Source organism: Heptranchias perlo, chromosome 31 (assembly GCF_035084215.1).
Source record: "Heptranchias perlo isolate sHepPer1 chromosome 31, sHepPer1.hap1, whole genome shotgun sequence".
NCBI lineage: Eukaryota > Metazoa > Chordata > Chondrichthyes > Hexanchiformes > Hexanchidae > Heptranchias > Heptranchias perlo.
This window is the reverse complement of record NC_090355.1, coordinates 26,204,600-26,230,480: the sequence shown is the minus strand read 5'-3', so window position 1 is coordinate 26,230,480 and position 25,881 is coordinate 26,204,600. Positions and strand designations below refer to the sequence as shown.

The following is a 25,881-nucleotide window of genomic DNA, read 5'->3' as shown; positions in this document are numbered from 1 at the left end:
CTGGTTCACTCAGTGACATCACCTGCAGGGAGTTCCCAGGAGCAGCTCTATTGAAACCAATATTGGGAATGATGACTTCAGGCAGGCTAGCCTAAGAGCTCATCCAGAACCTCCTGATCCTCTTAAGTGAAAATGAAGTCATTTCAGAACAGGTCTTTTCCATGAGTAGAAGCATGTTGTTTAATGTGCAGTGTCTGTAGCCTGTACTTACTCCTAACGGATGATACATTTTTCTATGTTGATACAGATAACTCTAGAAATCAGAAAGTCTCTTCATAATAGGAAACCCTTGCTGGCTAATAGACCAAGGATTAGCATGATTCTCGCAGACAATGCTTCCCAAAATTCAGAAGACGCATCACAAAGCAAGCCATACAACTGGAAGAAATTTAGCTCCCTCCAGGCAGGACTTAAGTAATGCAAGTTACCTTTCATTGCTTCTTCTTCAATCGGTCAATTCAATTAGCCAATTTAATAAAATGGTAATGTTAACTTTTGTTAATAGACTATAGATTAAATAAATATTTAAACCTTAAGTGTGCTTGTGCTGCACTATACATTCAATGTGAACATAATTACAAAATTGTGATGAAATACTTATATAGTCTTTTTTATTGAAAAAGCAGCATTACACTGTTACTTGAGAGGTGATCTATTTTCACTGAGAAGGATTTAAACAAACCCAATCAGATAAAGGCAACTCATCCACAAATATAATTCCATGAAACTAGGGATGTATTAATGCATTTCCATTTCCAGGATCGTGTGCAGTGTGAACTGGAGAAATAATTATATATTTCCTGACTTTCAAAACTGTCTTTTTTAATACTTCAATTAATCCTTCCCCCCCCCCCCAAAAAAAACAATACCCAATCTAACAAGGTGTACAAACAACGTACAGGATGTCAACTGATAAATCTTTCTCTGGTAATTGAGAGGAAAAAAAGACCTGTTGAACTGTAAACATCATAAATTTAGTGCATTCACAACATGAGTCTTATGGCTAGGACACATCCAACACACAGCAGCCAGCACACTGTTAGAGGTAAAACAATTTTTAAAAAGCCAGCCATTATCCTGGAGCCTGAAATTTACTAAGACCTTCCGATCATCCTCAGTTGTTTGTAAGTAGCTACAATTAACTGGATTTTCCTTTTTGGAACCGTGGCCTTAAAGGGGCAGACCAGGTTATCAGCCAAACCTCACATGTGCTCCAGATCATCCATCAACGCCACACGGATCTGCAAGTTTTTATTATTCTGAAGTCCTAAAATGCAAAGTTCCAGGCTCTATAGATTTTGGCATATTCCTATCACCAAACAATTCCATACCCAATAAACCACCAGCTCCCACAATTTCCCACCCTCCTGTCTAAGTGGTTTTAGTACTCTAATACTTATTTTCAGAAATGCTTCTCTCTCTGGGCACCACACTTTAGGAAGGAATTCAAGGCATTGGAGAAGGTGCAGAAGAGATTTACTAGAATGGTATCAGGGATTTCACGTATGGGGAGAGACTGGAGAAGCTGGGGTTGTTCTCCTTAGAGCAGAGGTTAAGGGGAGATTTGATAGGTTGTTCAAAATCATTAAAGGTTTTGATAGTTTCTCCAGTGAAACTCTATTTCCAGTGGCAGAAGGGTTGGTAGCCAGAGGACACAGATTTAAAGCGATTGGCAAAAGAACCAGAGGCAACATGAGGAAGCATTTTTTTTTACGTAGGGAGTTGTTATGATCTGGAATGCACTGCCTGAAAGGGTGATGGGAGCAAATTCAATAGTAACTGTCAAAAGGGAATTGGATAAATACTTGAAGGGAAAAAAATTACATGGCTATGGGGACAGGGCAGGGGAGTGGGACTAATTGGATTGCTCAACCAAAGAGCCGGCACTGGCACCATGGGCCGAATGGCCTCCTTCTGTGCTGTATCATTCTATGATTCCTCTCCAGTCTAGAATGTTGTTGAAACAGGGTGGCAGTTTATAAACTCCCATGTGCAACAACACACAGAAGGCAGGCAGACTTTTTCTGTTGTCATCACATTTTTTTCCCTCACATCCACGAGATTGTCCCACAGTACAAACAGAAACAGGAACTGGTGACTCCAAATATGCCAATCCAGATTCTTGCACCAGTTCTGAACTGAGATTAGGAACTGTACAAATGCAGCCCATGGAATCCAAGGGAAAGTGGCTATTTGGATCCAAAATTGGCTCAGTGGCAGGAAGCAAAGGGTAATGGTTGACGGGTGATTTTGCGACTGGAAGGCTGTTTCCTGTGGGGTCCCGCAAGGCTCAGTACTAGGTCCCTTGCTTTTTGTGGTATACATTAATGATTTGGACTTGAATGTGGGGGGCTTGACCAAGAAGTTTGCAGATGATACAAAAATTGGCTGTGTGGTTGAGTGAGGAGGAAAGCTGTAGACTACAGGAAGATATCAGTGGACTGGTCAGGTGGGCAGAAAAGTAGCAAATGGAATTCAATCCAGAGAAGTGTGAGGCAATGCATTTGGGAAAAGCAAACAAGTACACAATAAATGGGAGGATACTGAGAGGTGTAGAGGAACAAAGGGACATTGGAGTGCATGTCCACAGATCCCTGAAGGTAGCAGGACAGTTAGATAAGGTGGTTAAAAAGGCGTACGGGATACTTTCCTTTATTAGCCGAGGCATAGAATATAAGCGCAGGGAAGTTATGCTAGAACTGTATAAAACATTGGTTAGGCCACAACTTGAGTACTGTGCACAGTTTTGGTCACCATATTACAGGAAAGATGTGATTGCACTAGAGAGGGTACACAGGAGATTTAGGAGCATGTTGCCAGGGCTGGAGAATTTTAGCTATGAGAAAAGATTGGATAGGCTCGGGTTGTTTTCTTTGGAACAAAGGAGACTGAGGGGAGATTTAATTGAGGTATATAAAATTATGATGGGACTAGATAGAGTGGATAGGGAAGACCTATTTCCCTTAGCAAAGGGGTCAGTGACCAGGGTAGATAGATTTAAAGTGATTGGTAGAAGGATTAGACGGGAGCTGAGGAGAAATATTTTCACCCAGTGGGTGGTGGGGGTCTGGAACTCACTGCCTGAAAGGGTGGTAGAGGCAGAAACCCTCAACTCATTTAAAAAGTTCTTGGATGTGTACTTGAAGTGCTGTAACCTACAGGGCTATGGACCAAGTGCTGGAAAGTGGGATTAAGCTGGATAGCTCTTTTTCGGCTGGCATGAACACAATGGGCCGAATGGCCTCCTTCTGTGCTGTACCTTCCAAGATCCCATAGTTTTCTTCAAAAATAAAACAGAAATTGCCATTTTAACATTTTTATAAAACTGCAGCATGTTCACAATTTATAAATTACTTGTAAACATGTTTACAAAATTTATATTAAAAGGACAGAAAAATACTTACAGTATCAGTTTTTACTGATTTCTCTTGTTGATATGGACTCTTTCAGTCAAAAAAAAAGTTTTGAACATTAAAGTATCAAAAAAAAGTTTTAGAAATCAGCAAACATACAATATCAGTGAGAACCTAAGTTCAAGTTTGTATTTTGTATCGTTTTGTGTCAAATAAAATTGTCAATTCACAGAAAAGCAGAAATCCAGATTTGAAACTTGGAAGATTCAGAAATGCCAACCGTGAGCTTGAGCCTTGAAATGTTTGGTTTGGTTGTGATTATTACACAACCCACTCCCCCAGTCAAACCATGAAACAGCAACAAGTGTTTCCTTCACCGTTTAACCGGATAAAGGAGTGTCAGCTAGTCCGGTTTTTGGATCGGAAAAGAGGCTGTTCAATCCTGCCTGTCATGTATAGTGAAAGAAGACAGATCCACTTCTAGAAGCCAGAGGGGAAATGGTTGAGGAATTTCACATCAGCCAGAATTTACTAGGGCACTGAGGGTTGACTAAAGCAAAAAATTAGGGTTATCGCAGTTTCACGAACATCAAAAGATCATAATTTCAGTGGAACTGCATTTTTAAAATAAACATTTTGAAATAATTTGCAATACCAATCTGATCTGCAGAGTCGATCTTCCAATACTGGGTGGCAAGATGAGTTTTGTAGCAATCTGGAATGGAAAGTCCACCTGACTTAAGAACTAACACCTAGGATTTTTTGGTGAGGAAAACCACGGAGTATTTGTGTTAAGATTTAAGACAAAGCACCTCAGGGATTCATGCCAGAGTGGTCAGCTACAAACTCGTAACTGCAATTTCCCATCTTGGCTGGCCTACAGGAGGAACTAAAAACACATGGCAACTTATTGCACAGTGCCCTGGAGTGGTAAGGTGTATTGTGGGATCAGCTTGCTCAACCCCTCGCCACATCTCTTCCAAACGTCAAAAAAATCTCCTCAAAACCTCGCTCTTCAACCGTGCTTTCAGTTACTTCCCTAATTCCTGCCCAGTGTCCAATCCCTCTTGTGAAGCATCTGGGAAGCTTTGCTGTATAAAAAGTGCTATACAAGTACAAGTTGTTGTTATTTAATTTACAGTGATTCCATCCGATCGTCAAAAGGTGGAGGTCAACTGTGCATAGTACCTTGACCAATCTCTGCCACCACACCCAACACTGGTCAAAGGAAAAGAAGTAATACTGCCCTCATCAGTGTATAATTATGAAAAATGCTAGGTGGGAATGATTTCTAGGCAGTAACTTTATCTCAATGGTTCAGATGGTGGTTAGAAACCATGTAGGTGATTCCCAATGACATTACTGCCTTGTAACCACTGGCAAGTATCCATTTTTCTCTATTTAACAGCTTTACAGCATAAAAATCCTTCATGTTCAGAATCCCACGTCCACTTTGAGTGCATGCAGGTGTGCAAAGTTAAATTTGAAAAATCAAGCCTTATAACATAGATATCAAACTGATCATAAAATATACACTTTGTACCAAAAAAAATGCTCAACCATTTTATCTCTCAGACCCTGTGTTGTAAAATGTGGTCAATTGTATTTCAAAAATTGTCTCTTTGCAGGATGTAGATTTTTATATGGTCTGCGTCAATGTTTTGGCAGCAAGAATCTCAACATTCCTCCCTCCTCACACCACTCCCGTCCACCCTCCATCACAAAATACTTAATTATTGGTGACTTGAGAACTGGCAAAACTGACCCAACTGCTCCAGGCATCGTGAGTGTGGGGCAGGCTTGACTGACCAGCTGGACTGTTCCTGCCCATCATTTTCGTATGTAACTGCATTAGAGGCAGAAATAAAAACAGAAAATGCTGGAAAAGCTCAGCAAGTCAGGCAGCATCTGTGGAGAAAGAAACAGAGTTAACGTTTCAGGTCAAAGACCTTTCGCCAGAGCTTTTGCATTAGAGGCAGCCCTGGGGCACACGCTCATGATTTTGTGACTGGGGTTAGAAGTCAAATCCTCTGTCCATCTGTGGGATTCGAAAAGATAACTACTAGGGGTGAACTCTGTATTCATCCATCTATCTATCTACCTTTGGATGAGGCATTAAACGGATACGTCCACTTGAGACAGGGTAATAGATCCCATGCCGCCATCTGAAGAGCAGGGAGTTCCTGCAATGTTGTGGCCAATATCCCTCACTTCACCACCATCAAAAACAGATTATCTGATCAGGGTTACACCGCAAAATGCTTCACTTGTCTGTTGCTTCTACAGATGCTGACTGTTCTGCTGTTTGTTTCCAGCATTTTCTGTTTTTGTTTCAGATTTCCAGTTTTTTGTTTATCTATTATCTGGTCATCCATTCATTTGAAGTGCAGTCACTTTTTTTTAAATGCAGGCAAACACGGCTGTGCACAACTTGGCTGCCATGTTTGCCCGCTTAACCGCACTGACTGCACTTTAAAAATAATCCATTGGTTGTATAGCACGTTGAAAGATCCTGGGGACATAAGTGGAAGTCCTTCTTTCACTTTCCACTCCTGAAAGTCTGCGTAAACTCATCCTGAACTAATACCATTTTATATTCAAAGTGCACCGGTGTTACTCCCAGACTCAATGACACAGGATATTCTGATTTTCAATTACTTTCTGAAACAATTAAATATTTGGATATATTAAATACTTCTTAAAAAAAATGTCCAGTAAATTAAATTATTTTCTTTTTCTGGTCCAACAATTTATATCCCTAAAACAGGACACTAATCCGAAAGCTAATTGTAAATCATCAAATATAAAAGTAAATTACTTAAGCTAGCAACATTAATCAGATCCTCCCCCAAGAAACAATGCTACTCACAGATATACAATTGCACTTTCTTACACAAACATTTAAACAAAGAGATTCGCTTGAAGTTACAAGCAAAAGTCCAATTTGGCAGACACAGTTTTGCAGCCTGTTTGAGAAAATAATTTCTCATCCTCTGGGATAAAGTTCATGGAGTTGGCCACTTCTGTGATTATATCATTTCTAGGTTTTATGCCTCTGGAGAGCATCTCGCTTCTCACACAATCCTTGACATGCTTGAGCTTCAAGGGTAGAAATGGTACAAAATAATCAACAAGCTCTTCATTTATAATGTCGGAATTCCAGAATCCACCTGTAAACAAATATAGGAATGCAAGTTAGTGGGGCAAACAAGACTTGAAAGACAAATTAAAAAATCCATTCGGCCAATTATAGGGTTTCTCGTAATTTTAAACTATTTTTTGGTTACACCAAAATCCGTGTTATGTCAGTGCTTTCCACAAACATAACAAGCAGCGGTGTAATTACACCAATACCTAACCAACAAGGAGTTTACAGGAGTAATTAGTGACCTTGAGATTTTTAAATGACCATCACCGGATGTTGGTCAGTGGCATTAGTTGATCACACGAGCAGCATGTCCAGTGTGGGAAACAGGACTTGGGAGTGTCATGAACTTGAACAAAGTTGACCCTATTGTCATCTCCGAAAGCTCGTGGAAGCGCTAAGCATGTTTACGTGTTTTTAACAACGATATAAAATAAACACAAACTATTTTCAAATCGGGCGGGGGGTTAAATTGGGCGTTTTGCTTTAGCAAAAACTGGAAAGCCCAGATACATAGAATAGGTACCAGAGGTCTTGGAATCCACTGTCACATTCAGTATAATAATTATGAAACACTTCATTTTCACCCTACTGCATACATCCTTATGCAGTGCCGGTGTTGTAAGGCGATACAGCTCTTTAGCTGTCAGTGTGGATTTCTCACTTGAACCTATATAGTTATACTGATCCTAATTACAAGTTTGAAAAATATTGTAAAAAAAATTTAATTTCACAAAAAATGTGTTTTCACTTTGCCGTTGTCAAATATTTTCACGTTAAAAATAAACAAAATCTGAGATTTATTAAAGACAGAACACTTTCAGTATGAAGCACACACCCTCCTAACCATCACCATCTATGCAGCCACAATTTGCAGCACTGCTTCTCCCTGTTGGTGATTTGGCATTTTTGGTCTCCCTCGCATTAAAACCCATCCTGGTGATGTAGGTTATGAGTGCACTAGAGTAGGGGATCTATCAGGACTAGCCTACATCCGACCCAGGAAACATCAATGACATACTGTACAAATGTTCTTGCTTTGTACTCTGACAAAGCAAGTACAAAGCAAATGTTCTTGATTTGTCGGAGTACAAAGCAAGAACATTTGTACAGTATTTCATCACAATTGTGTAACTGTGACCACCCAACTAATATGATTGGGAATTGCACAATCAAAACAGTGGAATTGTATCATACTCTCCATTGGAAACAGTTGTGCATGGTAAACACAAGGTCACAAAAGTTTTTCTCCACCTCTTGGGTATTAGGTGGCTTTCAAACATTAGAACATAAAAACATGAGAAACAGGAGCAGGAGTAGGCCATATGGTCCCTTGAGCCTGCTCCGCCATTTAGTAAGATCATGGCTGATCTTCTACCTCAACTCCACTTTCCCGCCCTATCCCCATATCCCTTGATTCCCTTAGTGTCCAAAAATTTATCAATCTCAGTCTTGAATATACTCAATGACTGAGCATCCACAGCCCTCTGGGGTAGAGAATTCCTAGGATTCACAACCCTCTGAGCAAAGAAATTTTTCCTTATCTCGGTCCTAAATGGCCGAGCCCTTATCCTGACACTATGACCCATGGTTCTAGACTGTCCAGCCAGGGGAAGCAGCCTCTCAGCATCTCAGCATCTACCCTATCAAGCCCTCTAAAAATTTTATACGTTTCAATGAGATCACCTCTCATTCTTCTAAACTCCAGAGAATGTAGACCCATTCTACACAATAATCTCTCCTCATAGGACAACCCTCTCATCCCAGAAATCAATCTAGTGAACCTTCATTGCACCCCTCTCTAGGGCAAGTATATCCTTCCTTAGGTAAGGCGACCAAAACTGTATAGTACTCCAGGTGTGGTCTCACCAGAGCCCTACATTTTTTTTAAAATTTGTTCATGGGATGTGGGTGTCGCTGGCAAGGCCAGCATTTATTGCCCATCTCTAATTGCCCTTGAGAAGATGGTGGTGAACCGCCTTCTTGAACTGCTGCAGTCCGTGTGGTGACGGTTCTCCCACAGTGCTGTTAGGAAGGGAGTTCCAGGATTTTGACCCAGCGACGATGAAGGAACGGCGATATATTTCCAAGTCGGGATGGTGTGTGACTTGGAGGGGAACGTGCAGGTGGTGTTGTTCCCATGTGCCTGCTGCCCTTGTCCTTCTAGATGGTAGAGATCACGGGATTAGGAGGTGCTGTCAAAGAAGCCTTGGCGAGTTGCTGCAGTGCATCCTGTGGATGGTACACACTGCAGCTACGGTGCGCCGGTGGTGAAGGGAGTGAATGTTTAGGGTGGTGGATGGGGTGCCAATCAAGCGGGCTGCTTTGTCCTGGATGGTGTCGAGCTTCTTGAGTGTTGTTGGAGCTGCACTCACCCAGGCAAGTGGAGAGTATTCCAACACACTCCTAACCTGTGCCTTGTAGATGGTGGAAAGGCTTTGGGGAATCAGGAGGTGAGTCACTCGCCGCAGAATACCCAGCCTCTGACCTGCTCTTGTAGCCACAGTATTTATGTGGCTGGTCCAGTTAAGTTTCTGGTCAATGGTGACCCCCAAGATGTTGATGGTGGGGGATTCGGCGATGGTAACGTCATTGAATGTCAAGGGGAGGTGGTTAGACTCTCTTGTTGGAGATGGTCATTGCCTGGCACTTGTCTGGCGTGAATGTTACTTGCCACTTATCAGCCCAATCCTGGATGTTGTCCAGGTCTTGCTGCATGCAGGCTCGGACTGCTTCATTATCTGAGGGGTTGCGAATGGAACTGAACACTGTGCAATCATCAGCGAACATCCCCATTTCTGACCTTATGATGGAGGGAAGGTCATTGATAAAGCAGCTGAAGATGGTTGGGCCTAGGACACTGCCCTGAGGAACAATATAATTGCAGCAAGACCTCCTTGCTCTTATACTCCAACCCTCTTGCAATAAAGGCTAACATATCATTAGCCTTCCTAATTGCTTGCTGTACCTGCATGTTAACTTTCTGTAATTCGTGTACAATGACACCCAATTGCCTCCGACTACCAACATTTCTTAGTCTTTCACCTTTTAAAAAATATTCTGCTTTTCTATTCTTCCTACCAAAGTGGATAATTTCACATTTCCCCACATTATACTCCATCTGCCATCTTCTCACCCGCTCACTTAACCTGTCTATATCCCTTTGCAGACTCTTTGCGTCCTACTTTCCCACCTAGCTTTGTATCGTCAGCAAACTTGGATACATTACACTCGGTCCCCTCATCTAAGTCACTGATATATATTGTGAACTGTGGAGGCCCAAGCACTGATCCTCGGGGCACCCCACTAGTTACAAACTGCCAACCCGAAAATGACAGGTTTATTCCTACGCTCTGTTTTCTGTCCGTTAACCAATCCTCAATCCATGCTAGTATATTACCCCCAATCCCATGAGCCCTAATCTTCTGTAACAACCTTGTGTGGCATCTTATCGAATGCCTTTTGAAAATCGAAATATACTACATCCACTGGTTCCCCCTTATCTAACCTGCTAGTTATACCCTCAAAAGACTCTCAAACTCAATATGAAATTCGATCACTCTTCCCCAGAGGATCATTTATTATAAGATTACTAATTAACCCTGTCTGTTTACACAATACTAAATCTAAAATAGCCTGTTCCCTAATTGATTCCTCGACATACTGTTCTAGAAAACTGTCTCAGATGCATTCCATGAACTCGCCCCGCAAACTACTTTTGCCTATTTGGTTTGCCAAGTCTATATGAAGATTAAAGTCCCCTACGATTATTGCATTACCCTTGTTACATGCTCCTCTAATTTCCTGATTTATACTCTGTCCAACACTGTAACTACTGTTAGGGGGCCTATAAACTACTCCCACCAGTGTTTTCTGCCCCTTGTTATTTCTTATCTCCACCCATCAGGATTCTACATCCTGATTTTCTGAGCTCAGATCCTTTCTCACTACTGCCTTCATCTCATCCTTTAATATCAGGGTTGCCCTCTTCTTTTCCATTTTTGCCTATCTTTTCTAAAAGTCAAGTACCCTGGAATGTTTAGTTCCCAACCTTGGTCACCCTGCAACCACATCTCAGTAATGGCTCAGTACTAGATCAAGCCCATTTATCTCTATTTGTGCCATTAATTCATCTGTCTTGTTACGCATTCTTTGTGCATTCAGATAAAGTTACAATTTAACTTTTTTTCCCCCTGATGTGACCTTAGTCACTATTGCCCTATCACCTTTGTTAAACTCTCTGTCCCTTCCTGACATACTCTGCTCGTTTTCACCCAAATCACTACTCTGGTCTATAGCCTTGACTTTTCTCTTTAGACTTATAAATTTACCCTTACCTGAACCCTCTTATTAGTTTAAAGCCCTGTCTACTGCCCTAGTTATTCAATTCGCCAGGACACTGGTCCCAGCCTGGTTTAAGTGGACTCCGTCCCAACAGAACAGCTCCCTCTTTCCCCAGCACTGGTGCCAGTGTAAGATGAATTGAAACCCCTGCTTCCCACACCACTCGCAGCCGCGTATTTAACCATCTAATCTGTTTGACCCTATGCCAATTTGCACATGGCTCAGGTTGTAATCCAGAGATTATTACCTTTGAGGTTCTTAGTCATAGAGTTATACAGCACGGATAGAGGCCCTTCAGCCCATCGTGTCCGCGCCGGCCATCAGCCCTGTCTACTCTAATCCCATATTCCAGCATTTGGTCCGTAGCCTTGTATGCTATGGCATTTCAAGTGCTCATCCAAATGCTTCTTGAATGTTGTGAGGGTTCCTGCCTCCACAACCCTTTCAGGCAGTGAGTTCCAGACTCCAACCACCCTCTGGGTGAAAAAGTTCTCTCTCAAATCCCCTCTAAACCTCCCGCCTTTTACCTTGAATCTATGTCCCCTTGTTATAGTACCCTCAACGAAGGGAAAAAGCTCCTTAGTATCCATCCTATCTGTGCCCCTCATAATTTTGTACACCTCAATCATGTCCCCCCTCAACCTCCTCTGCTCCAAGGAAAACAAACCCAATCTTCCCAGTCTCTCTTCATAGCTGAAGCGCTCCAGCCCTGGTAACATCCTGGTGAATCTCCTCTGCACCCTCTCCAAAGCGATCACATCCTTCCTGTAGTGCGGCGACCAGAACTGCACACAGTACTCCAGCTGTGGCCTAACCAGTGTTTTATACAGCTCCATCATAACCTCCTTGCTCTTATATTCTATGCCTCGGCTAATAAAGGCAAGTATCCCATATGCCTTCTTTACCACCTTATCTACCTGTTCCGCCGCCTTCAGGGATCTGTGAACTTGCACACCAAGATCCCTCTGACCCTCTGTCTTGCCTAGGGTCCTCCCATTCATTGTGTATTCCCTTGCCTTGTTAGTCCCTCCAAAGTGCATCACCTCGCACTTTTCCGGGTTAAATTCCATTTGCCACTGTTCCGCCCATCTGACCAACCCATCTATATCGTCCTGCAGACTGAGGCTATCCTCCTCGCTATTTACCACCCTACCAATTTTTGTATCATCAGCGAACTTACTGATCATACCTTTTACATTCATATCCAAGTCATTAATGTAGACCACAAACAGCAAGGGACCCAGCACCGATCCCTGTGGTACCCCACTGGCCACAGGCTTCCAGTCACAAAAACAACCTTCGACCATCACCCTCTGCCTTCTGCCACTAAGCCAGTTTTGTATCCAAAGTGCCAAGGCACCCTGGATTCCATGGGCTCGTACCTTCTTGACCAGTCTCCTGTGCGGGACTTTATCGAAGGCCTTACTGAAATCCATGTATACCACATCCACTGCGTTACCCTCATCCACACTCCTAGTCACCCCCTCAAAAAATTCAATCAAATTAGTCAGACATGATCTTCCCTTGACAAAGCCATGTTGACTATCCCTGATTAATCCTTGCTTCTCCAAGTGGAGACTAATTTTGTCCTTCAGAATTTTTAATTTGGACCCTAGCTCCTCAAACTCCTTCAGCAGAACTTCATTCCTAGTTCGACCTATGTCATTGGTTCCTACGTGGACCCCCACAACTGGATTCTCCCCTTCATGCTCCAAGTTCTTCTCCAGCAGTGAGGAGATGTCCTCAACCCTGGTACCATGCAGGCAACACAGCCTTCGGGACACCCAGTGGCGGCTGCAGAGAACACTATCTATCCTATACTATCCCCTAACACTACCACATTCCTTTTTGCTCCCCCCACTTGAATGGCCTCTTGTATCATGGTGCCATGGTCAATTTGCCCATCCTCCCTGCAGTCTTTGTTGTCATCCACACAGGTAGCAAGTAGCTCATACCTATTGGACAAGAACAAAGGCTGAGCTTCCTCCAACTTTGCATCTGGGGTCCCCTTACCTGCCTGACTCGCAGTCACATCCTCCTGTCCCTGACCACTAACCAAATCTATACCACTACCTAACCTAAGGGGTGTGACTGCATCCTGGGTCAAAGTGTCCAGGTAACTCTCCTCCCTCCCCGATGCATTGCAATGTCTGCACCTCGGACTCCAGCTCAACAATTCTGCGCCAACATTGTTCAGCAAGAAACAACTGGAACAAGGGCAGGGATCTCAGAATTTGCACTCAGTGGTTGCTGGGAGCAGAGAGAGAATCGTTCTGGGTACCAGTGGCAAGACACACATTTTCAGAGCATAACAGCTGCACCAGTAACCTTACTTATTATTGGTTTTCTTGTAACAGGCAGATATTGTAACTGCAGTGCCAAGCCCTTTAACACAATGCCTTTACAGGCCTAGTTCTATAACGATAGCGCTCGGGGAGGCCATATACTTTCAACTGAAGAAAATACATCAACAATACCAGCAGCTTATTTGAACATTCTTCTCAGGAAATAAATAAGACTTACTGTGTTTGTTATTGAAAACTGCCATGGATATTTTGGACTCCAAATCTCCCAACTGAATATCCTCCCTGTCCTTTCGATTCCTCCAAAAATCTAGCACCAACAGGTTTATCTGCTCGCCTCCTGCATTGCTGGTTATGAGACATAATTGTATACATATGAGACAGTGAGTTGAGTGAACTCTGCCATCAACATCTACATATTACACAGATATCAGTCATTTATGGTAAAGCCACTGAGCAGTTTGCTATTCACTGTTGCTAGGTGACTGTCAAGTTCCACTTTCTTCAGATGCTACATTTATATCTCTTATCATAACAGTTTCTTCATGATTCTGCAGAAAGATGTTCAACAGCCTTTACTCTGTTTCTAAAGACTTAAAAATTACTTTTCCATCGATCTAAAAGATTATGTTACTCTAAGCAGTTTTCACAATGGATAGCAATTGAGGATTGCAATCAAGTGTAAGACAGTGCACTAAAATTAGTGATATTAATACAAGATCACGGTCAGTTGACACTGTATGACTTGTATATTTTTTAAAAATCCATACATACTTCACTTTTGCCAATTGAAAATAAATGTAAAGATATATTTTACAGGGGGTAAAACAAGACCAAATACGATTATTTAGATGATAATATTTGAAACAAACTCTACAATTACGTTATATGGATATGGAATACTGAAGCCTACTGCTCTCAGAGGTATTCAGTAAATTAAGAGGATACAACCCTAATGTAACACCAAGAGACTGTAGCCCAAGGAAAGAACAAAACATACACTGAACAAACTGAGTGCTAAAGAAGATCCGCAACAGATCACAAAATGACCTCTAGTATATAAAGCCTTCAGCCCTTTGCAACCAGGGTCATGCCTCTTCTGTAACCCTGAAATGAATATTTTCATATCTTGTATGGCAGTTTCCAAATGCATTCAGTGTGTATAGAAGACTACATTTTGAAATAGGATAGCAATCGTTCATTTTTAATATTTGCTGTAATTTTTTGAAATCCCTCTAATTCTGTCTGTTACACCAACATTTATTTCCTCCAATCTTTCCATCTTCCAACTTATAGTTTTATCTGCTCAGAAACCTCCTCTAATGCTGCTCTAAGTCAAGTGTTAGGAAATGCACAGTGGCAGCACGGGCGCTTCTTCCAGTTTTGCCTTTCTTCTTTGGGGGAAGGCCTAATCTCCATGCAACCCCTTCCCAAAGGGTATGGGAACACAGGGCCAGAATTTACACAGTACACACTGCCCGTCACCATGGATACATAAGCAACATTCTCTCGTGAGAATGGACAAGTTAGTAAAATAATCAGGTGGATGTCAAAACGGTTAAAAGGAATAGAGGGGGGCGGTGAAGGTTGTTTTGAAAACATCCTCCTCATAACTTAACTGTGTCTAAATTCAGCCAAGACAGGGAGGAAGAAATCTCATACGTTGAACAGCTATTTAAAGAAAGGTTTAGGTGTAAGCACAGGCAGTGAGTGATCTTTTAGTTTCCAGTGTACATGGAGTTCACATCCGAAAATGTCCCTCACTTTAAGTATGGTGGCCTTAAAGATCAGTGTGGAGACAAAAAATTGTTACATTGATACAGTCAGTGATCTTTGCAGATTAGAGTTCAGATACATTGGTAGGGAGCTCTATCCAGTCTTATACAAACTGATCAATGTGCATTAAAAGGGCATTTTTTAAAAAATTAAATATAATTTGAAGCTTGTCTGAAAAAGGATTTCCTAACCACACATTTCATGCGCATGGCCAGGAATTAGTTTTTCCTTCATCCAACCATTTAGTTCTACTAAATCAGGAGGATGCACAATTCCTTGATTAGCCTACAGACTCTCCCCTCCAGTCAGATGCAACACCTTCCACTGGAAGCCACAGAACAAATGTCAGAATCTGAACTCTGGTTCCCAGTTCCAAATCCAACAGCTTAACACTTTAACTAATGCACTGCCTGTGTGCTTGTGCATTAGAATATTATGAAAGAAGGCCCAGAAATTGTGTCCGCTGTAATCTCCCATTACTTACCTTACAAAAATAAATATCGCCTTTCGATAATTTGTCCCATACATAACATGTGAATAGCCCAAGAAGGGCTTGATAGCATCAATTAAACCTGGGTGCATTTTATCCATTTCATCAAATATAAACACTGATCTGCTGCAGTCACTCAGGTTACCACTGATCCAACTTTTCAACTGCTCCTGAAAAGATAAGAAAAATATAAAGAAACCACATGAGCAATGTGTATCACCAGTGTTTTATTCAGATTGCAACAGAAACACTAAACACCCTAATATAAAGGAAGGTTGATTGTCAGTTGAAAGAACTTTACAATGGCAAAGTTACATACATCCCAGGTTGACATTCAAATGAAAGAAACTGAGTTGAACTATTTGGAAAAGATGCCACCATTCAAAGCCGATCAAATTAGTGATCGGGAGCATGTTGCAAGTGACATCATGTGCACCTTCAAAATGAAATCCAATTTAGATCCAGAGAATGTAACTCTTATCTGCATGTTCTCTCTTAGCGATAAACCAATTATCAGAAATGGGTAGGTCTAGAGAGATATGGGCCTCAGTTTTAAAATGGAAGCATGGGTGCGTTGAAGGTGGGGGGCAACGAAAATCAGGAAAATCCGGAGCCAGAAACGAACCCAGCTCCAACCCGCGTCTCACAAAGACGCATGTGGGTGCGTCCGTCATTCCCGAACCTGGAAGTCCCGCTGGCAATTAAAGCCGGCAGGACGATATTTAAACAAGCAAATGTACCTCATTGAGGTCCTTAAGGTAGTTTATTTCTTAAATTATAGCTAGTTAGAACTATTTTCAACTTACCTGGGCGGCTTTCCCATGGCTTCTGATTCAAGCCTGGAAACCAGGCATGAAGGGCCGGATCAGGCAAAAATAAACTACAAAAATTAAATAAAATCTCACAACATAAAAGAATAAATAAACCTACCTTTCAAACAAAGTTACCTGCGCCCCTCTGCTCCGACGTCTCCCCCCACTCCCCTCAGACGTCTCTCCGGAGTCTCCCCCCCCCCCCCCCCCCCACCAACGTCTCTCTGAGGTCTCCCCCCCCCCCCACCAACGTCTCTCTGAGGTCTCCCCCCCCCCCCCCCCCCACCAACGTCTCTCTGAGGTCTCCCCCCCCCCACCAACGTCTCTCTGAGGTCTCCCCCCGCCCCCACCAACGTCTCTCTGAGGCCTCCCCCCCCCCCCCCCCACCAACGTCTCTCTGAGGTCTCCCCCCCCCCCCCCCAACCAGCGTCTCTCTGGAGGTCTCCCCACCCCCCCCCCACCAACGTCTCTCTGGAGGTCTCCCCACCCCCCCCCCCCCCCACCAACGTCTCTCTGGAGGTCTCCCCACCCCCCCCCCCCACCAACGTCTCTCTGAGGTCTTCCCCCCCCCCCCTCCCCACACCAACGTCTCTCTGAGGTCTTCCCCCCCCCCCCTCCCCACACCAACGTCTCTCTGAGGTCTTCCCCCCCCCCCCGTCTCTCCGAGGTCTTCCCCCCCCCACGTCTCTCCGAGGTCTTTCCCCCCCCACCCCCCCACGTCTCTCCGAGGTCTTTCCCCCCCCAAGTCTCTCCGAGGTCTTTCCCCCCCCACGTCTCTCCGAGGTCTTTCCCCCCCCACGTCTCTCCGAGGTCTTTCCCCCCCCACGTCTCTCCGAGGTCTTTCCCCCCCCACGTCTCTCCGAGGTCTTTCCCCCCCCCACGTCTCTCCGAGGTCTTTCCCCCCCCCACGTCTCTCCGAGGTCTTTCCCCCCCCCACGTCTCTCCGAGGTCTTTCCCCCCCCCACCCCCCCACGTCTCTCCGAGGTCTTTCCCCCCCCCACCCCCCCACGTCTCTCCGAGGTCTTTCCCCCCCCCACCCCCCCACGTCTCTCCGAGGTCTTTCCCCCCCCCACCCCCCCACGTCTCTCCGAGGTCTTTCCCCCCCCCACCCCCCCACGTCTCTCCGAGGTCTTTCCCCCCCCCCACCCCCCCACGTCTCTCCGAGGTCTTTCCCCCCCCCCACCCCCCCACGTCTCTCCGAGGTCTTTCCCCCCCCCCACCCCCCCACGTCTCTCCGAGGTCTTTCCCCCCCCCCACCCCCCCACGTCTCTCCGAGGTCTTTCCCCCCCCCCACCCCCCCACGTCTCTCCGAGGTCTTTCCCCCCCCCCACCCCCCCACGTCTCTCCGAGGTCTTTCCCCCCCCCCACCCCCCCACGTCTCTCCGAGGTCTTTCCCCCCCCCCCACCCCCCCACGTCTCTCCGAGGTCTTTCCCCCCCCCCACCCCCCCACGTCTCTCCGAGGTCTTTCCCCCCCCCCACCCCCCCACGTCTCTCCGAGGTCTTTCCCCCCCCCCACCCCCCCACGTCTCTCCGAGGTCTTTCCCCCCCCCCACCCCCCCACGTCTCTCCGAGGTCTTCCCCCCCCCACCCCCCCACGTCTCTCCGAGGTCTTTCCCCCCCCCCACCCCCCCACGTCTCTCCGAGGTCTTTCCCCCCCCCCACCCCCCCACGTCTCTCCGAGGTCTTTCCCCCCCCCACCCCCCCACGTCTCTCCGAGGTCTTTCCCCCCCCACGTCTCTCCGAGGTCTCCCCCCCAACCCATGTCTCTCCGAGGCCTCCCCCCCCCTCCCATGTCTCTCCGAGGCCTCCCCCCCCTCCCATGTCTCTCCGAGGCCTCCCCCCCCTCCCATGTCTCTCCAAGGCCTCCCCCCCCCTCCCATGTCTCTCCAAGGCCTCCCACCCCCCTCCCATGTCTCTCCAAGGCCTCCCCCCCCCCCCCTCCCATGTCTCTCCAAGGCCTCCCCCCCCCCCTCCCATGTCTCTCCAAGGCCTCCCCCCCCCCCCTCCCATGTCTCTCCAAGGCCTCCCCCCCCCTCCCATGTCTCTCCAAGGTCTCCCCCCCCCTCCCATGTCTCTCCAAGGTCTCCCCCCCCCCCCCCACCAAATGTCCACCCACCCCCATCTTCGTCTCCCCCCCGATCTTTGTTCCCTCCCCCGCTCTCTCTTGCAGCAGCCGATGAGGTCTCTCTCTCTCTCTCTCTCTCTCTTTCTCCCCCTCTCGGATGTGCAGCTCCTGTGGCAGCCAGTCTGTCAATCAGGCTGGCGTCGGTCGGCAAACCCGGAAGCCACGTTAAGGGCCACCAATTAACTTGCGATCATATGGGAAACGGTACATTTTTATTATTCGGGTTTGCCGCATGCCCATTGACCCTCCCCTCCCCCGCTGCCATCCCGCCACCCTTTTAAAATTGAGCCCATAAAATCAATCTTGGAACGGGAGCAAGGCAATGATTTTGAGACATGATGTTGTGCATAATGGAAATTACTAGCTGTCTGATGAGGCTAATTCCTCAAAGTACACATTCTGCCACAGTAACTTAAGTTGTTAAGGGAAAAGCTTATTCAACAATGACAGATCTTTTCTCCAGTGGCCCAGTTACGGTGCAGCTTTTGCTTCAATGCAATGCAGTTTTCACATCATATTGATGCAAAAACTGCAGTATAAACTAGGGCGTAAAGACTGAAGTTGCCGAAATGACAGCACATTGCATTTTAGCAAGCCAGGAAAGACCACCTCAAACAGATAGTCTCAGACTGCTTCGGCTTTACACAAGCCGAAGTATTACTGCAATGGACCCAAAGCAAACTATTAAACCGCTCCAGCCAGACCACAGACTATCCCAGTTGCTCTTTGGTATCATTAAAATATAATTTGCATTTGGATGCTTGTAAGCAGAGCTCTGTGCGCATGGGCAAATGTTAATGTGTGCAAGTGCACATTTGCAGAGCTCTGCTAGTCTGACCAGAGAATGGCATGGAGCCAGCAGTATAACTCAGAACTGCTGTAAATCAGATATCAATCTTGAACAGAGTACCTGCAACACAACTGCACTATCAAACAGTATCAGTCCTCACATTCACTTAGATTTTCCCCTCTCAGACCAATGAATAGCTAACTTTTTTTGTAAGACCAAATCCTTCAAACTGCACAAGCTTTTTTTTTTAAAATCAGTACAGCCCCATAAGTAAAAGGGCTTAAAATCTAACAATGTACCTAAGATATGAGATTAAAGGCCAGGGTTTTCTTACCAAAAAGACGATCAGTTAAATATGAATGTATTTTTTCCTCTCACAAAGAAAAGCCTTACCTTGTATTCCTCGACATGGCTGGCATGGGGAAAGTGCAAGGTGGGTACAAACTGGTGCACATAAGAGCTTTTCATCCCATCCCGGTACAAGTGTCTCATTAACAATGAGGTGACATAGCTTTTCCCAGTCCCTGACCAGCCATGGAACGATAATACAAGGGGCTTCAGTGGATTGCGGTTTTCCATAAACTGTTCCATGGCATTGACAATCACTTCTTTGGCCAAGTGCTGTCCATACACGTGACGGCACAGATCCAGCTCCAAATCTATATGGGTAAAGAGTTCAAATAGAACGTTAAATAGTCAGTTCAAAGGGAATGAGAATAGCAGAGGATTAAGAGTGAATATGGAAACCATGCAGTCCCTAAATGCTTTGGGGCCAGTTTGTGTACCACAGGCATAATCATAGATGGGCATACAAGATCCTAAATCAACAACCTCCCAAACACACATCTAATTAATCTTATGATCAGCCATTATTTTGTATTTAACATTTAAAAAGGTACTTTTTCCCCCTTTTTATATTCATGAAGATGATTTGTGGTATGTTGGTGTGAGTAGATTTCACAGGGAAGAATGTCTATGAGATATCAGAATTGCTAAAACACAAGCATCACAGGTTCAGAATTTAAGGAATTTGCAATTTATAGGGGCAGGACTTTTAAAAAAACATATGCAAGGGAATGAGCTCCACGAATGGCTCAGGAAGTTTATTCAGTGAGTATCTGGGTCATACAAAGCAGGAAGGTCCCAGGTACAATTCAGATCTGTGGCGAATGATTTCTCTACAATCAGCCTTAGTGTCCTTGGGGTTGGGGGTAAGGGTTCTTGCTCCTAATCACTGTGCAGTGATCCATGCTGGAAGTATGCTGTGTAAATGTCAGCTGAGGGCAGATTGGCCTTGGCTCTGACCATCTACAGTCAAATAGCATTTAACAATAATAGGCCAGCAACAGTGTGAGAGGGACTGGTCTGGCAGACGTATGTATGAATTAAAAGGCACTATTATAGCCCCGTACAGATTTATTTCATTTTGTTTTTTGAAAAACACCTCAATGCACACAAGTGTGGACTGAATATTTTAAGCCTCCACACAGTCCACAAACTGAAACAGTTAACTGGTACTGGACTATCAACCCAGGGGTCATGAGTTCAAATCTCACGATGTCAAGTTGTGAAATTTAATTCAATAAATCTGGTAACTTGGGCACTGGCACCAGGAAAATGAGCATGAAATCTTCTAATATCTTTAAGGGAAGGGAGCCTGCTACCCCTACCCAATCTGGCCTACACGTGACTTCTGTCCCGCATTATGTGGCTGACTCTTAATTGCTACCGAAGTGGCCTAGCAAACCACTTGCAATTGCTACCAAAGTCAAAAATAAGGGGGGGGGGGGAAAGAGAGACAAACCTAACAGCAATGCGAAAGGCATTATATCAGGACAAGACAAAGGCAATCTCAGCCCAGTTGACCCTGAAAAGTCCTCCTCACTGACATTTGGGACTGGTGTCCAAGTTGGGAGAGCTGTTGTCCAGCCTAAATCGGCAACAGCCTGACATAGTTGCACTCACAGAAGAATATCTATCAGCCAACATCCCATACTCCATCACCATCCCTGGGTATCTCCTGTCCCACGAGAGGTGGGGACACACTGGTTTACTGTCAGACAGATTTGGCTCTGGGAGTCCTCAAAATTGACTCCAGATCCCACAAAGTCTCATGGCTTCAGGTCAAACAATGTCAAGAAACCTCCTGCTGATCAATACTTCCTGCCCCCCTCAACTGATGAATCAATACTACTCCATGTTTTTTTTTTTATTTGTTCATAGGATGTGGGCGTCGCTGGCAAGGCCAGCATTTATTGCCCGTCCCCAATTGCCCTTGAGAAGGTGGTGGTGAGCCATCTTCTTGAACCGCTGCAGTCCATGTGGTGAAGGTTCTCCCACAGTGCTGTTAGGAAGGGAGTTACAGGATTTTGACCCAGCGACAATGAAGGAACGGCGATATATTTCCAAGTCGGGATGGTGTGTGACTTGGAGGGGAACGTGCAGGTGGTGTTGTTCCCATGTGCCTGCTGCCCTTGTCCTTCTAGGTGGCAGAGGTCGCGGGTTTGGCAGGTGCTGTCGAAGAAGCCTTGGCGAGTTGCTGCAGTGCATCCTGTGGATGGTACACACTGCAGCCACACTGCGCCGGTGGTGAAGGGAGTGAATGTTTAGGGTGGTGGATGGGGTGTTGAATATCATTTAGAGAAAGCTCTGAGGGAAGCAACGGCAAAGACTAACCGAGATGACCGAGTCCTGAAGGATGTCGCTGCCAGACTGAGCCTGCATCAGGTAGTGAGGGAATCAACATGAGGAAGTAAGCTACTTGACCTCATCCTCACCAAACTACCTGTCGCAGACACATCTGTCAACGATAGCACGGGCAGGATTCCTTGTAAAGACAACGTTTCATCTCCACAGCGAGGATACCCTCAATCATGTACTATGGTGCCACCACTGTGCTAAGTGAGACAGACTAAGGACAGATCTAGCAGCCCAAAACGAGGCATCCATGAGGCACCGTGAGCCATCAGCAACAGCAGAATTGTATACCATCACCACAGCATATTCCTTACTCCTTGGTCACCAAGACAGATCAACCCTGGTTCAATGGGGAGTGTAAAGGGAGTGTAGGAGCAGCACCAGGCATACCTTAGAATTAGGTAACAACCTAGTGAAACTACACAGGGCTACCTGCAAGCTAAATATCAAAAGCATCAGGCTAAAGACAGAGCTAAACAGCGTCACAACCAATGGATCAGAGGAAAGCTCTGTAACCCTACCAAATCCAGTCGAGAATGGTGTGACAACCAGGCAACTAACAGGAGGCGGCGACTCCGGGAATATCCCATAAGACTGAAGTGTTTTCAAGCGTCTTCAGCCAGAAGTTCTGAGTGAACAATACTATTTGGCCTCCTTTCGAAGTACCCCCCACATCATGAATGCCAGTGCCCAACCAACTCAGTTCATTCCACGTGACATTAAGAAGTGGCTAACTGCACTGGACATAGCAAAGGCTATGGGCCCTGACAATATCCCGGCTGTATTGCTGATGACCTGTGCATCAGAGCTAGCCACTCTCCTAGCCAAGCTGTTCCAGTACAGCTATGATGTTGGCATCTAACCGACAATGTGGAAGATTGCCCAGGAAGGTCCTATACACAAAAAAAAGGACAAATTTAACCCAGTCAATTATTGCCCCACCAACCTTCACATGATCATCAGTAAAGTGGCGGAAAGAGTTAGCAACTGTGCCAACAAGGAACACCTACTCACCAATAACAGGTCACTGACACTCAGTTTGGATTCTCCAGAATTCGTCACAGCCTTGAACCAGACATAGATGCAAGAGCTGAATTCCAGGAGAGAGGTGAGAGTAGCTACCCTATCTCAAGGCAGTATTTAACCGAGTAGGGCACCAAGGAGCTGTAATAAAACTGAGGTCAGAGAGTCAAAGGGAAAACCTCCCAGTGGCTGGAGGCAAACCTAACATAAAGTTGTGGTTGTCAGATGCCAATCACTGCAGCCCTAAGTCATCTCTACAGGGGCTGTTTGCTGACAATTTCAAAGTGTTCAGCTCCATTCGCAACTCCTTCGATAATGACACAGCCGACGTCAGCCTACAGCGGGACCTGGATAACATCCAAGCTTGGGCTGAGAAGTGGCAGGTAATATTCGCACCACATAAGTAGCGGACAATAACCACCTCAAACAAGAGAAAGCGCAGCCAACTCTTCCTAACCTTCAATGGCACCACCATCACTGAGCCCCTCACCATCAAAATCTCAGGGAGTGGGCATTGATCAGCAGCTTAATTGGACCAGCCATATCAACCTGACCCCTCAAAGCCAATCCACCATCAAAAAGGCTCAAGTCAAGAGTGTGATGGAATATTTTCCACTCACAGCCACAATAGCACTCAAAAAGTTTGACATCATCCAGAACAGAGCAGTTTGCTTGATTGGCATTCCTACCACTTAATTTAATATCAATCCCCTCCACCACTGCTGCACTGTGGCTACAGTATGTAGAGTCATAGAGTCATAGAGTCATACAGCACGGATAGAGGCCCTTCGGCCCATCGTGTCCGCGCCGGCCATCAGCCCTGTCTACTCTAATCCCATACAATCTACAGGACGCTCTACAGCAACACTATGGTTACTTCAAAAGCACCTTCCTCCCCCATGACATCTACCATTAAGAAGGACAACAGCAGAGATATCTTGGAAACACCATCACCTTCGAGTTCCTCTTCAAGTCTCAGACTATTCTGACATGGACATATATCGTCACTAGGTCAATATCCTGGAATTCTCTACCTAACACCATCAACAGGACAGGGTGTGGGTGGCTGCATTTTGGATTAGTTGCAGTTTATGGAAGGTGGAGGTGAAGCCTGTTTGGAGGAGAGTACAGGAATTGCGATGAGAGGTCGCAAAAAACTGAATAAGGGTTTCAGTGGCAGCAGGGCTGAGGTAAGAGTGGAAATGGGCAATGTTATGAAGGTGAAAATACGCAGTATTGATAATGGATAGGATGTAGGGTTTGAAGTTCAGGACTGAATAGTTCAAATCAAATCTCCCTGGAAGAGGAATCTGTAATGGAGTTTCCTGAAAAATAAAATCTCAGATAGTTAGTGCAGGCTTCTTTCTAAGAATGGTATTCTTGAGCATTAGAGTGCATTCTTAAATGTACCAAAGACAGGATAAATGCTAGCTCATTCTAAAAAAGTAACGATCTTACAAACCGTTTTCAAAATACATCCCCGATAACTGTAAGTAGCAATATAAGTAAAATGAAAAACTGCATGAAAGGAACGGATTATGCTGCAGTTCAGAGAAAAAAAAAGTATTTACAGTCTACATTTCATTCTGCAAAATAAGTCACTTACAGCTGTCAATGGGGGCGAATAACACAATCCCCCTGAACACAAATCCTTTTACCTTAAAGATTACTTACTATCAATGTCAGACTGGAAGGCGCAACTGCAGGAGTCTGATAGCTGACAGTACATAGATCGAAAGGGGAAAGTGACCTCCCAGCACAAAAAACTGGGAACAAAGGAAAAACAAAAGAGCCAAAGCCCCGGCTCCCATTTCACCAGCTCCATAGCCTCGCAAACTTGTCACTTCCGCGCCTACCTAATACGCATGCGCAATACAGACATGTCGCTTTCTGTGACGTCACAATTGGAATGTAACAAATTTAAAAAGATACGGAATTCCCAGTCTGTCTCTCGAACCCTGTGTGTGTCGTGTTGTACTTCTCATCCCATCCCATCCCATCCCTAGTACAGGGCTTATGGAACTGATCCATTTAGCTCAGTATTTTCTAGTAAACCCTGGTAATCTACACAACAACAATGTTTCCATTTACACCAGCTTCAATGCTGCTGGATTTTGACCTTTTGAGTTCGGCCAAAGATTGGAATACGTGTGCAACGTCCTCAAGAAATGCAAAGGTTAATTTTTTAAAAATTTCAAATAAAATTGTTGGACTATAACTTGGTGTTGTAAAATTGTTTACAATTGTCAACCCCAGTCCATCACCGGCATCTCCACATCAAGGTAACCATGACAAAGGAAATTTGCTCTTGGTTTAAAAAGTTATTTACAGTCAATGATTCCCGGTCGCTTCCATCACCTTTGAAATCGATTTGATCCAGATGATCTTAATAAACACCAGGATGGGGTTTCCAACCCTCCAAGATTGTCCTGGAGTCTCTAGGAATTAAAGATTAATCTCCTGGACAGAGCTGCAAGCAACCCTGGAAGAAAATCATCAGGGCATTAAAAAAATGTGTTTTTTTTTCATTTTCTTTAACCACTTGTTTATTAGTTATAAAAATATTGGAAGTGGAGAAAAAGCAGTTTGACTGGAGGTCATGTGATGAAACCTCCAGGAATATGTCCAAAAGCGTGGAAGTTATGCTAAACCTTTACAAATCACTGGCGAGCCCTCAGCTAGCGTATTGTGTCCAATTCTGGGCACCACACTTCAGGAAGGATGTCAAGGTCTTGGAGAGGTTGCAGAGGAGATTTACCAGAATGATACCAGGGATGAGGGACTTCAGTTATGTGGAGAGACTAGATAAGCGGGGATTGTTCTCTGTACAGTAGAAGAGGTTAACAGGAGATTTGATAGAGGTGTTCAAAATCACGAGGGTTTTTTTTAATAGAGTAAATAAGGAGTAACTGTTTCCACTGGCAAGTGGATGGGTCGCTAACCAAAGGACAAAGATTGAAGATAATTGGCAAAAGAACCAGAAGGGAGATGTAAGAATATGGTTTAAAACTAGGAATAGTCA

The 25,881-nt window shown here is 44.9% G+C and overlaps 2 protein-coding genes across 3 annotated transcripts in view; one reads left to right on the top strand and one right to left on the bottom strand.

The window, feature by feature from the left end:
• The window catches only part of LOC137300602 (tetratricopeptide repeat protein 16-like), a 51,259-nt gene extending 47,928 nt beyond the window's left edge, over nt 1–3,331 (top strand). For both annotated transcript variants that reach the window (XM_067969772.1, XM_067969771.1), the window contains one exon: nt 248–3,331. In XM_067969772.1, the coding sequence (XP_067825873.1) occupies nt 248–418 (171 nt within the window). In that variant the 3' untranslated portion in view covers nt 419–3,331. The remainder of the gene's footprint in view (nt 1–247) is intronic.
• LOC137300603 (torsin-1A-like) lies at nt 595–24,711 on the bottom strand. The gene is made up of 5 exons (XM_067969773.1): nt 24,534–24,711; nt 19,533–19,798; nt 15,406–15,581; nt 13,366–13,493; nt 595–6,523 (listed from the first exon to the last, which is right to left on the bottom strand). The coding sequence occupies exons 1-5, from the start codon at nt 24,682–24,684 to the stop codon at nt 6,279–6,281; spliced, it is 966 nt and encodes a 321-aa protein (XP_067825874.1). The 5' UTR covers nt 24,685–24,711; the 3' UTR covers nt 595–6,278.
• Nucleotides 24,712–25,881: the final 1,170 nt, after the last annotated feature.